Below are 14,357 nucleotides of genomic sequence, written 5' to 3'. Positions count from 1 at the left end.
TGATTTTAATCCATTATTATTTCACTAATATGAATCTTACATCTATCTTGAAATGTTTATTAAGACATTTACATAATATATACTTAATTTATAATAATTATTTATGTATATATATAAACATATATTATATGTTTATTTAATTATGTTTTATCCATATTTATAATTTTGCATACTCTATAGTCTATATAAATATTATCTATTGTATGTAGGTATAAGATAATAATTGTCACTCTTTCTAATGTATATAGTATATAGTGTATTAGTATTAATACTATTATTTTTATAATTACGAGTATTGGTCATAAAACAATAAGGTGCAAAGATTAAAAGAAAAAAAAATTTATATTAAAGTATTTTATGACTATACATTACTATATACTTAAAAATTATAATATAACCATTAATTAAGATAAAATAATTATATTAAATATTATTTAGTCAATATTGTATTTTAATGAAAATCGTTGTATGCAAATGACACAGATTTAAGAGTTCATTGCATTGTATAAGAATTACTTAAATGTCACTATATTAATTCGAAAATAATTAAACAAGTTGAATACATTTGAGTAAAGAGTTTCCAGAAATATTCAAAGAAGCTAATAAATTCTATTCAAGTACTCCGCTAGCTTTTATAATTATAACGGACAGTAAATGTTTTATACATTTTCTATAAATAAAACAAAACAACACACAATAATATTTATGCTAATTGTACAAATTAAGATAAAACATTTAAATACGTAGGTAGGTATAATGTAATTGATTATGTTATATTACTATGTTTTAATTTAATTACATCTATAGTTTTTTTTTCACATTATTCGACATCTTTTTTTTTTGCTATAGGTACATTTAATAGTTTTGAAGGTTTTATAAAATAAATAATTTTCTGAGTGGGAGTATACTACCTGAAAAATATATTACGTACATATTAAGGATTACATTTTAAGACTTATTAATTATAAATAGTAATATTCTGTTAAATAATTAAGTAAATTCTGTTAATTTTTGAATCTAAAATCAAAGTCATTGGCTTTAGTTTGAATTTCCTTATTGATAATACAATAGTTAGGATTTTTAAAAATACTATGAAAAAACGAATCATTTAAAACTATACTTATGAATACATTATAATATTATAAATTGTTATTATGGCTATCGAACTTTGCAATGGTAAAAAAAATAATAATTTATTTTAAAGAGAACTCTCTTTTTTCTTTAACATTTTCTAGAATAATTTATTTGTTCGTCTACACAGTATTTTTTTTTACATTTTCTCATTTATAATATTGGTTTAAATAATAATATTTCAGTGATAATGAAACGTCAAATCGACAGTTTTATTTACATACATATACTTTAGAGTTTAAGTAGTTTGTACCATGTGTGTTTAATAGCCTTTTTGTCCTTTAGTTTTATTTGATTTCTACAAAGTTTAGTGTTATAAATTCGTTAAACAATATAAAATATGTCAAAATTACAATATTTGAATAAATTAAATTACATTATGATATAAGTATTAGTTAAAATATAAAGTTTAATAGATATGATTTTTCTTCAATACTCAAAAACAATTATATAATTTTTTTTAAAAAAATGTATGTAAGTTCTTTAAGAAATATTTAAATAAATACAAAAATTTATTTTATTTATTGAAATTTATAGTAAATAGTTTATAAAAATATTTTTTTTAATATTAAAAAAAAAAGAAAAAAATGAGTGACAAGAATAGTTTAACTTAAATTCCAAATTTTAGTGAGCTTCATATATTCGTTTGCTTCAAACAGCAATAATTCTCAAACGGTATTTTAATATTTTAGTGTTAAGAGTAAAACTGTCTACCATATGGAAAGTTCTCACATAAAAATCTGTGATCAAATAAATACGGTCACAATGAATAAACAGATTTGGATACAAACCAAATAGTTTAACATTTGGTGTCCCGTTTAAGCGATTCAAATCGTATATTATAGTGCATGCTGTTACATATATATATATATGATATACGAGACTAATCACGTACATCCTGTATAAAATTACACATCAAAGTATATTAAAATGTTATTATAGTATGTACGGTGTGATATTGTTATTCCGTCAAACACCACTTCCCGCGACGTGTTAAATATTTATTAACACGACACGAACCAAAACGACTCGCGGTAGCAACGGCATCACTCGGTAAACACAAAGCTAAAAATGTAATACGAGCAAAGTTCCATTAATCTCATGTAAGTCTACTGCGGCATTGCCGATAAATCTACGTCACCCACTGATTTGTTCTACAAATGAAATAATAATAATAATAATAAAAAACAAAAAACAAATAGTTTGTGACCTGTGACATTACGGAAAAGGACTGTTGAACAATTTCCATTATCTATACTTTTTTCTAGGTGACGTATTTTATACTTAATCGATATATTTTATAGAATTTAAATTTCAAATTTTTATATCGTGCATTATTTATGCATGCGTATATAGGGAAGTTGTAAAAATATCGACCAAAAAACTCCGTTTTGTTTTATGAAAAAAAAAAAAATAATAATAATAAATAATTTGTTGCAAGAACCATAAAAATTGTATCGTTTTATAGTATTTAAATTGTTCGTTTTTCTATACTATAGTTGATGCACAAATATATAGTTAGGTAATCGAATAACTTTGAACTTTTTTCTAGATAGTTTTCTTTGTACCATATTATATTTGGTATCCTTTCTTCCACTCTATGACAGGATATCCAGAGGCCATAACTATAATATTATAATACGGCTATATAACTTTTGATGTCGTTATTTCGGTTATTAGTCAAAAGTCAAGACTAAAGAGTATTATTATTACTATTATTATCGTCATCATACTGTCTTGATATTGTTATGAAAATATGGCTATAAAGAAAGACCGTATACATGCGTTTGAAACGTTAAAACAGCGCTCGTAACAAGCTCAACGTTGTTACATGATGCGAAATCGCGCCAAGATGTATTTTCCATTGTCTCATTAAACTATATCACGAGGGGACTCGAATGCAGCATATTATAGTTCCGTATATGTTAAATAATGATCGGTTCAACTTAAGAAGACATTGTGTTACGAAAATCGATAGAGTAAATAACGCACATTAATTGACTATATGTGTCATATTATAATATTACATTGTATGCTGTTGCTTGTAACTCTAGTGGTGAACAATACATATAGTCAAAATATTATAATTATATTAATATTATTATTAAAACTATTGATATCATATAGTTTTTTTCACATTTCAATTAATTTTATTGAAAATTTATGTTTAACCTTAACACAGCGTGTATAGGTGTACGCCAATGATGATTTTTCTATTCTCTCCATTTTTTTTTTCAATTTTCCTAGATATAAGTTAAGCGTATGATAAGGTAAAATTGATAATAGAATAAAATTGTTATCTGATAACTTCCAAAATATCCTTTATTCCTAGTAAATAATCTTTGTATATTAAAAATGTTTCAGATCAAAATAAATTGTCATAAGTATTTGAACTGTCATCGGTTGTACACTGAAGAAAATATGTTTAAAAATAATAAATATAATTTATTTCTCAAGTAAAAACTCTGTATCCGAATCACTATCACGCCATTTATTTTGAAGTCACTAATCTCTATATTATCATCATAATACCTGTTGGATACAGCTCTGGAATGATCGACGATATTCTCGATCATTCGACAAACGCGCCTGGGCCACTGCGACAAACTCGAATATTCTAGACGCGACACCCCCTCCCCCCGCTGCTGATCTATCCACGACGGTCCCTATATATATGGGCCGCCGCGACCGTTTGGCTCGCTAGTCACCGTATTCTTTTGAGTTGGTAATTTCCACGTAATTATTGGTGTTTTGTCGGCTGTTGCAGTGGCGCAGTACGCGGTAAGAACTTTGTTGTTTATTGTTTTTTTATATATATATATATCGGTACAATTTTTTATAACTTTGTTTAATATATTTTGTTTTATTGTTTCTTTTTATATATATTGGTATAATTTGTTGTAATAATTGTATTGTAATTTCATACAATTATATCTTGATGTATTAATTGATAATTTATATTGACTTTGTTATATTATATTTTAATACATCTCATTATCTATACACAATATATATATCTTAATCATACATACAGTCCACTTGTCGTTAGACATATTCATTTTAAAGCGTGGTTACCCCGAACAACGATTTGCTAGGGACCTCGCTTACATTTTTTGGTCCTTCGAGCCGGATATTTTGTTATCAATATGGCACCTTCAAAATCTTCGAAACAAGAATTAACGCGAGCACGCGTCGCAAGGGACGCGGCGTTAAATTCAATACGGAAAATACATGCACTGGCTATGGAAGCGGACACGGATGAGCATAAACGACCAATATTTTTCGCACGTCACGGACATTAGAACGTGCGGTTAAGTCGTTTGAAGCGGAGCAAGGAAATGTTCTTTCTTCACTGGTTGAATTAAACAGGTCTGACGAATTTACAAGTTCAGATTTAGAAATTACTGAGGACATGGAAAAAATGTGTGGAGAAATTCAAGTGGTGTTTTCGAAATTACGTGGATATCCTTCAATTACACATCTAGGTGCAATCGTAGAACGCGAAAATACGTATAATTCTCGTGCATCGCTGTCGTTGCCGAAGATTGAGCTTCCAAAATTCGACGGTAGTCTTTTAAATTGGTGCGCGTTTCGCGATATGTTCACGTCACTAGTGCATGAAAATCGGTCAATAACGGATATAGAGCGCTTTCATTATTTGGTGTCTTGCTTATCAGGATCGGCCTTGAACATTGTCAAATCAGTTCCACTAACCTCAGATAATTATGTAATCGCCTGGTGTGCGCTTCGGGATCGTTATGATAACAAGCGGCTTCTTGCTACAGCACATTGTGATAAATTATTTTCATTTGAACGTTTACAACGGGAATCGGTATCCTCGTTATCATCTTTTGTTAATACTTTTCGTGAGAATGTGGCTGCGCTAAAGGCACTTGGTGTTGTTGATTTGTCTGGTTTCTTGCTATTCTACATCGGAGCCCGCGTCATTGATCCTGATACTCGTCGATTATTTGAAGCAAGTGTACCTCAAGAAAGCATACCGAAGCTGGACGAACTGTTGGATTTTGCTGCGAATCGGTGTAAGATTTTAGAAAACGTCGGCGCTAACACGGGTACGCTGTCAGTGGGCAACAGTAGTTCTAGAAAGGGCAAGGGCGGCCAGACGTCCGTGAAGACTTCATTATCGACTACTGCCACTGCCAAGAACAAATGTGCGTTTTGCGATCGTGATCACCCGTTATTTCGATGTTTAATGTTCAAGAGGAAATCGGTCGCCGAACGGCGGGAGTTTGTCATTAAGAAAGAATTATGTTTTGTTTGTCTACGTCCGGATCATGAAGCAAACTCCTGTAAGTCGGCGTACTTGTGCAAAACTTGTGAAGGACGACACAGTGTATTGCTCCATTTAGATTCAAAACATAAGGTTCAGGGAAAACATCAACACCTAATACAATGGCAATTTCAAAACCGATTGAAAGCACCACGGATCAGAACTGTACAGCTACTAACTTTTCAGGCGCTGTGAAATCGGATGTTAGTGTTGTACTGGCTACGGCGATAGTGAGAATACGAGACCAATCTGGTGAGCTGGTGCCAGTGCGAGCTTTATTAGATACTGGATCACAAATTTCGGCCATTACCAATCAGTGTGCGATCCAACTTGGTTTACCACGTCACAAGGGACGAGTAGAGGTTAGTGGTCTGGCACAGCAGCCCGTACGAACTGTTAAGGGTTCAACCAATTGTAGCTTTATTCCTTTGTTGTATGATGCACCGCAAATATCGGCCACCAATATTGTAATATTGCCAAAAATCACCGCTCTTATGCCGAATCAAAAATTACCCATTTCAATTCGTGAGCGATACGGGCATCTTCCACTCGCTGACCCCGATTTTGATGTACCAGGTTCAGTAGACATGCTGATTGGAGGGGATTTATATCCATTCATCTTGCAATATCGATCGGACATTGTCCATAGTCCCGGTCTGCCGTCAGCATTGAACACACAGTTTGGATGGGTAATAGTCGGAGCCATAGAAGGGTCAAGAGAATACTCTACGGCTTCATCGTTGGTGGTTCATGCGGCATCAGATAATCAAAATATAGGTGAGCTTTTACAGCGATTTTGGGAAGTTGAAGAACTTGATATCAACCATAGCCCAAGCACAGAAGATGAAGCATGTGAAAGACATTTTCAAGAAACAGTATCGCGGGATTGTAATGGAAGATTCCATGTTGCTTTGCCTTTCAAATCCATAATTTCTAGTTCAATGGATAAGGGAAATACAAAGCATGACGCTCATTCATTAGGCCTAGGATCGTCCCGGGCATTAGCTCTGAATCGCTTATATAATCTTGAACGTCGCCTAAGTAAGGACGAAGAGCTATATAACGCCTATCGTGATTTTATGGATGAATATATTGCACTAGGCCATATGAAGTTGGCTGAACGCACCGGAGAATATTTCATACCACATCACGCAGTTGTAAAACGGAAGGAGAATGATATAAAAATTCGAGTTGTTTTTGATGCCTCCGCCCCTTCTTCGTCGGGACGTTCTCTAAACGACTGCTTAGCAACTGGGTCTAAATTGCAAACCGATATCGGTGACATCTTGTTGCGTTGTCGATTCTATAAGTACATATTCATAGCGGACATAGTTAAGATGTATCGACAAATATTCGTTCGAAAAGAAGACCGTGTTTACCAACACATTCTTTGGAGACGTTCACCACACGAGCAAGTACAGGAATATGAGTTGTGCACTGTTACCTATGGTATAAATTCAGCACCGTTTTTAGCAATTCGCTGTCTTCTCCAGTTGGAACAAGATAATGGTCCAGAATTTCCATTGGCAAGGCAATTTCTGCGGTCATATACCTATGTGGATGACATTATTGCAGGGGCCGATACAAGGGAAGGCATATTGAAGGTTCAATGTCAAGTCGTTGGGCTGTTACAGAAAGGCTGTTTTCAGCTCAGTAAATGGGCCAGTAATTGCCCCGAAGTATTGGAAGGCATTGCGAAGGAGGACTGCGCCAGTAACCCATACTATGAACCTCATTCTGGACTGGCTATAAAAATATTGGGACTTTACTGGGACCCGTATGGAGATACATTCGGATACAGGTCAAATATTACAGAGATGCAACCTACAAAGCGATCAGTACTATCAGTCCTCGCTCGATTATATGATCCCATTGGAACATTAGGCCCAATGGTTTTCTGGGCTAAGTGCCTAATGCAAGAGCTATGGCGCAAGGACTGAACTGGGACACTCCAATTTCCAATGAGATCTCTTCCAAGTGGAATATGTTCATAGAAGAACTTACATCGTTGGCGCACTTGAAGTTACTTCGTCATATTAGCATTGGAAAATGCATAAAGGCTCAGCTAGTGGGGTTTGCAGATGCGTCACAAAGGGGTTATGCTGCGACGGTCTTTCTACGAGTAACGGACAATCAAGGTCTTATTAACGTGCATTTCATTGCTTGCAAGTCAAAGGTTGCTCCGCTAAAGACATCCAAGATCGATAAGTCTTTGACCATACCCCGGTTAGAACTATGTGCCGCACTTTTGTTAGCACGTCTCCTTTCACATAAGATGTCACTGTTAAAGGAATTAGTATCTGTACAAAGCATCAAAGCATTCTCTGATTCAACGATTGTTTTGTCATGGTTAAAGGCCGAGCCCAAGGATTTAAAATATTTGTTACAAATAGAGTAAACAAAATAAAGGAGCTACTGCCACAATGTGAGTGGAATCACGTAAAAACTACGGAAAATGCAGCGGACCCGGCATCAAGAGGGTTACTCCCAAGCCAATTAGTTGCTTCGCAGTTGCATTTGAACGGTCCGGAATTCTTACGGCAGCCCGAAGAACAATGGCCGAGTCAAACTTTAACAAGACTTCCTTCCGAGCAACTTCCAGATTACAAACAACCAGTGAAGTGTGTGTTGCATATCCTTAAATGTAAAGAATCAGAAGAGATCTTCCGTCGTTTTTCGTCATTAACGAGAATGCAACGAACACTCGCGTATGTATGGCGCCTCATCGACCGTTGCAAACGGAGGCCTGTAAGGAGGGGCCCACTTACTCAAATTGAACTCAATCGAACACTTCTTAACATTATTAAGCTTACGCAAAATTTTTATTGGGAAGACTTACGGAAGCAGTTAGAAAATACATCGGCATCGATAACCCCCAATTCACTTGCTCAGTTGTCACCATATTTAGACAAGGAAGGATTAATACGTGTCGGCGGTCGACTTCGTTTTTCGCTTCTGACCGAGGAAGCTAAGCATCCGGTGTTGCTCCCTAAGGCTGCTCATGTTACGCAGTTAATCATAATCCATTATCATATGAGCCTTCTACATGCCGGTCCAAAATTAGTTATGGCTATGATTCAAAGGAAATATTGGATTGTGTCAGGACGTGCCGCCATTCGGAAAGTTATACATACATGTGTTAGATGTGTGCGCCATAGAGCTGCTTGCCCACAACCAGTCATGGCAGACCTGCCTCCTGTACGAGTACAGCCTCATAGACCATTCGCATTCGTTGGCATGGATTACGGCGGACCGTTTATTGTGAAAGAAAGCCGTCGACGAGGTGCTAAGACTAACAAGGCTTATCTTGCTCTATTTGTGTGTCTGTCAGTAAAGGCAGTCCATCTGGAAGTGGTAAGCGACTTATCCACAGAAGCGTTTCTTGCTGCCTTCGATCGTTTCACTGCTCGTCGTGGAATTCCAGTTGAAATACGTTCTGACTGTGGAACAAATTATGTAGGTGCCGCTCGGCAATTGAAATCCTTGTTCAACGAAGCAAAAACCCGAGACTCTTTAATGAGTAGGATCCCGTGTCAGTGGTATTTTAATCCACCTGCAGCCCCTCATTTTGGAGGGATCTGGGAGGCGGCAATTAAAAGTGTCAAGACACATTTGCGAAAAGTCATCGGTGATCAAATAATGACCATGGAGGAATTGACCACACTAATTATTCGGATTGAAGGAATCTTAAATTCACGTCCACTCACAAGTGTCTCCAGTGATCCGAACGATTTATGTGCATTAACTCCTGGGCACTTCCTGGTAGGACAACCACTCATGGCAATTCCAGAACTTGATTTAACAGACGTTAAAATCAACCGTCTAACTAGATGGCAGCTGATCAAACAAGCGCAACAATGTTTTTGGAAACGATGGACTAATGAGTATCTTCAGACATTGCAAGGCCGTCAAAAGTGGTTAAGGCAAGATGCTAACTTGAACGTTGGCGATTTGGTCGTTGTAAAGTCTCCGGGACGGCCCCTTATGTCATGGCAATTAGGAAGGGTAATTGAAGTTCATCCAGGAACAGATGGAGTTGTACGCGTTGTGACGTTGAAGACAGCCGAAGGAACTTTGAAGCGTCCAGTGGTACAAGTGGTGAAGCTGCCTGTGTCCTGATCAGAAGGTTCTTCTATCAACCAGTTTTTTTTTGTATTTTTTATCATTTTCATCTATTTAATGTAAAGTGGTACAAGATGTACAATTCATTATTCATTATTTGTTTATTTTGTAATTTTGAAAGCATCCTTTCAAAGGCGGGAGGATGTTGGATACAGCTCTGGAATGATCGACGATATTCTCGATCATTCGACAAACGCGCCTGGGCCACTGCGACAAACTCGAATATTCTAGACGCGACACCCCCTCCCCCCGCTGCTGATCTATCCACGACGGTCCCTATATATATGGGCCGCCGCGACCGTTTGGCTCGCTAGTCACCGTATTCTTTTGCGTTGGTAATTTCCACGTAATTATTGTTTTTTGTCGGCTGTTGCAGTGGCGCAGTACGCGGTAAGAACTTTGTTGTTTATTGTTTTTTTATATATATATATATCGGTACAATTTTTTATAACTTTGTTTAATATATTTTGTTTTATTGTTTCTTTTTATATATATTGGTATAATTTGTTGTAATAATTGTATTGTAATTTCATACAATTATATCTTGATGTATTAATTGATAATTTATATTGACTTTGTTATATTATATTTTAATACATCTCATTATCTATACACAATATATATATCTTAATCATACATACAGTCCACTTGTCGTTAGACATATTCATTTTAAAGCGTGGTTACCCCGAACAACGATTTGCTAGGGACCTCGCTTACAATACCATCATCATCAGTTCTAATTTTATGACTCCTGATTATTACGGATCGGTTTTGCTTGTCAAACATTACCTATTGGCTAATGGTCTTATAAATGCGAATTAAGAATAGTCAATAACTCATAATATTTTATGTTTTAAATGTTTTAATGTTAAAATGGACTTCAGAATAGGTATACCCAAATAAATTATAAAATATTTTCTTATCTGTACATTTTTTCATTTGACCATAATACTAGTAATAGGATATTATTTACTCTGACCATTATTATACATTTTTTCTGATTAAAAATTCGTATTTTTTTTTTTATTTTTTTTAAATATAATATATTATTTAAGAAAAAGTAATGGTTTCAATATTATATATTTTTAACCATCTTTGCAATGTACATGTTCATTTTATAATTTTTAGTGTTATATACTTTTATTAAATAATTATATTTATTATGACTTACCTTCTGTATCGGGACTTAAGGAAATCGAATGGCCACCTTCCTTTCTCCAAGTGATACTGGGACTGGGAAATCCGGAAGCAGCACACTGCATCGAGACATTACCTCCTTCCCTCACTGCCATGTCGGTGCTGGTTGGGTAGTCCAATATATCTGGAGGTACTGTAAGTTAAAATAAATTATAATTTAAAAAAAATAAATAAATGAATAATTTAAAAATATATTTTTTCCATTACTTAATTTCAAGAAATTTATTTTTCTTATTTTTTTTTTAAAATTGTTGTTAGAATATATAAATTTTTGTTTATAAAAACGTTAAAGCATCATATCAAAATATATAAATTATATAGCATAATACAATAACTTATATGTGTTTATTGATTAATTACTAAAAAAAATGACTTTGGATATCTCGACTTAAAGAGATAGTTTTTGTCCCTCTATAATAATATATTTATATTTTAGTTTTTAAAACAGTTTTAAATTAAAATGAAAAAAAAACTTTTTGGTTTTTGGCATTCTTAAGAATGTTTAATGATCAGTGTATATTACAATAAACGAATATTTAAAAAGGAAATATAATTTAAATATATTATGTGAAAATTATTATGATTTTATTTGTCTGTTTCGAAATTTATTATGACTTTATTTCCATTAGAAATTACAAATTACACTAATATATGTATAATGTATATCATATAATATATTATGCGTTTTGTATTAATAATGGATAATAGAAAAAAATTAATATCCTTTTCAGTTTTGCAAAATAAAACAAATATAGGTAACTATAGGGATATACTAATTTAAACTTATCGGACCCTCGTGGATAATTTTAAATCTCCAACTCTTGTATATAAAAATGTTTTAAAGGAAACAAATTTCTGTTTACTTTTTCTTCATCTTAATAGATTATTTTTCAAGGATTTTATTATATGAATAGATAAAAGTTCAGAAATAAATATGTTATATTTATAATAATATAACCATATACACATCATATTTATATATACATGTATAATGGCATTTATTTTAAAATGGGTTGTAGTATATGATTAATAATTATATAGATAAAATAATTTAAACCATATTCATATAATATAACTTCTAGATTGTAAATATATTATTGAAAACACATTTATGGTTTGTATCTATTAAATATCAATAAATACAAACTGTCAAGTCTAGTATTGCAAATTATTATGGTGTATCTATTATAGTACTACAGATTGTGGTACAAAAATCATTACCAATTATATCTGGAATGATAAAAACACAAGTTTGTAAGAAAAAAATATTATAAAAAGTTGTAGATGTATTTCATATACATCTGCAAACTGTAAGCTAATTGACATTACTTATATATGCAACGTATTTGAGAATAAAGTGCATAGTCCTAACGAAACTTGTTAGCATCCTATTTTACTTATATAAGAGATATGCATTTTTTTTTTTTTTTTTTATAATAACTTACCTAGTTATGAGTACATCCATTATATTAATAATATAAGTCTTATTGTTATGAAAGTTTTATCCCCTTAAAATATTGCAAGTACTTAGAACACTCCAAACTAAATTATAAAAAACTAAAAATTTTAACTAGATGATTTTTATACATTTAATTGTAATTGCTTAATCACAGAAAACTTAAAAAAAAAGGATTTACCTATTAAAAAAAATATAAATATAAAACATAACTATCTTAACTAAACATAAATTAATAATCGTATCGGAACGTTTATTCATACGTACCTACTATTATTGAACTCAAATTATCTAATTTACTATTTTTTACTTTATCATAAAGATAATATAAAATTCAAGAAAACAGTTAACGGACGGAACCATATGAGTGTTGGATCAGTTATTATAAACCTACCCTTAGAGAGTGAATTCTTAAAAGACTTATTTCGTTTTAAACAGAGGATTTAGCCCCTTCCCCCACTACAATATACTATGATTATTTCTTAAAATGTGCAAAATATGTGAAGACGATTTTGTATTTAAAAAATAATCTATACTTACTTGTATACAATTTACTCCTAAGTTATGCTTTAATAAATTCAATACAGGTAATATGCAATGTATTCCTATAAATCCCAAGGGATCCAATAATTCTGTTTATATGGTATATTATATTTGTACGTGTTGTTTACATACTATAACTATATAATACCAATCTACATAGCTAATTATTGTTTATTTTAAATTATTACATGTTTAATATGAAAGTTATATGAAATTATAATAGTATACAGACTACAGAGTTAAGTGGTGCTAAATCAAATTTCTGATGACTAGTTTGGGTATAGGTATGCAAAGCAATTGAAACGTCATCCATCCTAAGAAATTTTAGCAAATATTCAACTACACGCTTTTCATTTGGGCCAGAACGCTCATATATTGGTATAAAATATATAAGGAAAATACTTCAAATAACAATAGCCGGTATTAAAATCATAACAGTTATTATTAATAATTAATAACCAATCGTTGTTCACACCAAGAATGACACAATATTCCACTTGCAAAGGTTCTACATAAAAAAATCTGTATAATATATTATATACTATAAAAAAAAAAATCACCAGCTGGCTGTCGAATATCCGGATTTGTATTGTTATCTCTTATGACAATATATTGCGATGGCGAGGTGACGGGCAGTTTTCGATGTACATTATTATTTTTTCCAGATTGCAGAGTATTCTGTATACGGTGTAAAAAATTCGATAACGCCCGTCACGATGGGCAGTTATTTCGTTCACTCGTACTCAGGGTTCGATCGTTACCAGATAATATGTATATATATATATATATTATATGTGTGTGTAGGTGTGTGTGTATATGTATGTGTGTGTGTGTGTGTGTTTGTTTTTTATTCTTTGTTTTTTGTCGTTTCCGTAGGACCTTGCTGACTGTGAGAGATTTTGGACGTCGGATATGCGTGTGCATGCTCGCCACGCGTCGGGGATAAAACTTACTATACATGGTATTACGTCGACAGATATTTTGACGGACAAACCGTAGTGATATGATATCGGATTTGAATCGCCCCCGCGGATGCGGTTGGAAGGATAGGGTATCCGGGTACGACGACGACGTGAAAAGCTGGAAAAAAGGGTTACAGTAGTCGACGGTGTAAGAAAAAAAATCAAAACAAAATGTATATATATGTGCATAAAAAAAAACACCGAAATTCAAACGCTAGTTGACGTTTTCGTCGGTCGGGTCACTAAAAGTTTTTTGCACATAATATAGTATTACACGACGTTCCGGTTGGAAACTGCGACCATGAAACACACAATGATCTCTTTTTTGTGATCTAGTATATATGCATTTATATATTATATATATATATATACATGCATAATACCCTCTCGTATCACATCCTCGTCCTGGGGTTTACCTCGTGTGCATACAATATATATATATAGTCCGCTGTTTAGGATCGAATATCGTCGTCGTATTATTTGCTCGGCGATGTCTTTCAGTTCCTTCCCATCCCTACCACAACCCACCGACAGTTTTTTGCGGATTTTTAAAATAACTTTTCAGTACGTTATTTTATTCTTTTACGATATTGCATAATATAATTTTAGATAGTATTATTATATCTATTTATATGTATATACGATTTGTAACAAA

General features: G+C 32.9%; 1 protein-coding gene across 2 annotated transcripts in view; it reads right to left on the bottom strand.

Annotated features, from left to right (window-relative positions):
* LOC114132893 (lachesin-like) overlaps positions 1-14,357 on the bottom strand; it is a 149,730-nt gene that overhangs the window by 39,327 nt on the left and 96,046 nt on the right. For both annotated transcript variants that reach the window (XM_050201062.1, XM_050201063.1), the window contains exon 4: positions 10,716-10,874. In XM_050201062.1, coding sequence (XP_050057019.1) covers positions 10,716-10,874 — 159 coding nt within the window. The remainder of the gene's footprint in view (positions 1-10,715; positions 10,875-14,357) is intronic.

The sequence above is a fragment of the Aphis gossypii genome, chromosome 2 (genome assembly GCF_020184175.1).
Source record: "Aphis gossypii isolate Hap1 chromosome 2, ASM2018417v2, whole genome shotgun sequence".
Lineage (NCBI taxonomy): Eukaryota > Metazoa > Arthropoda > Insecta > Hemiptera > Aphididae > Aphis > Aphis gossypii.
Note: the sequence above shows the minus strand (reverse complement) of the source record. Positions and strands in the feature narration are given on the sequence as shown.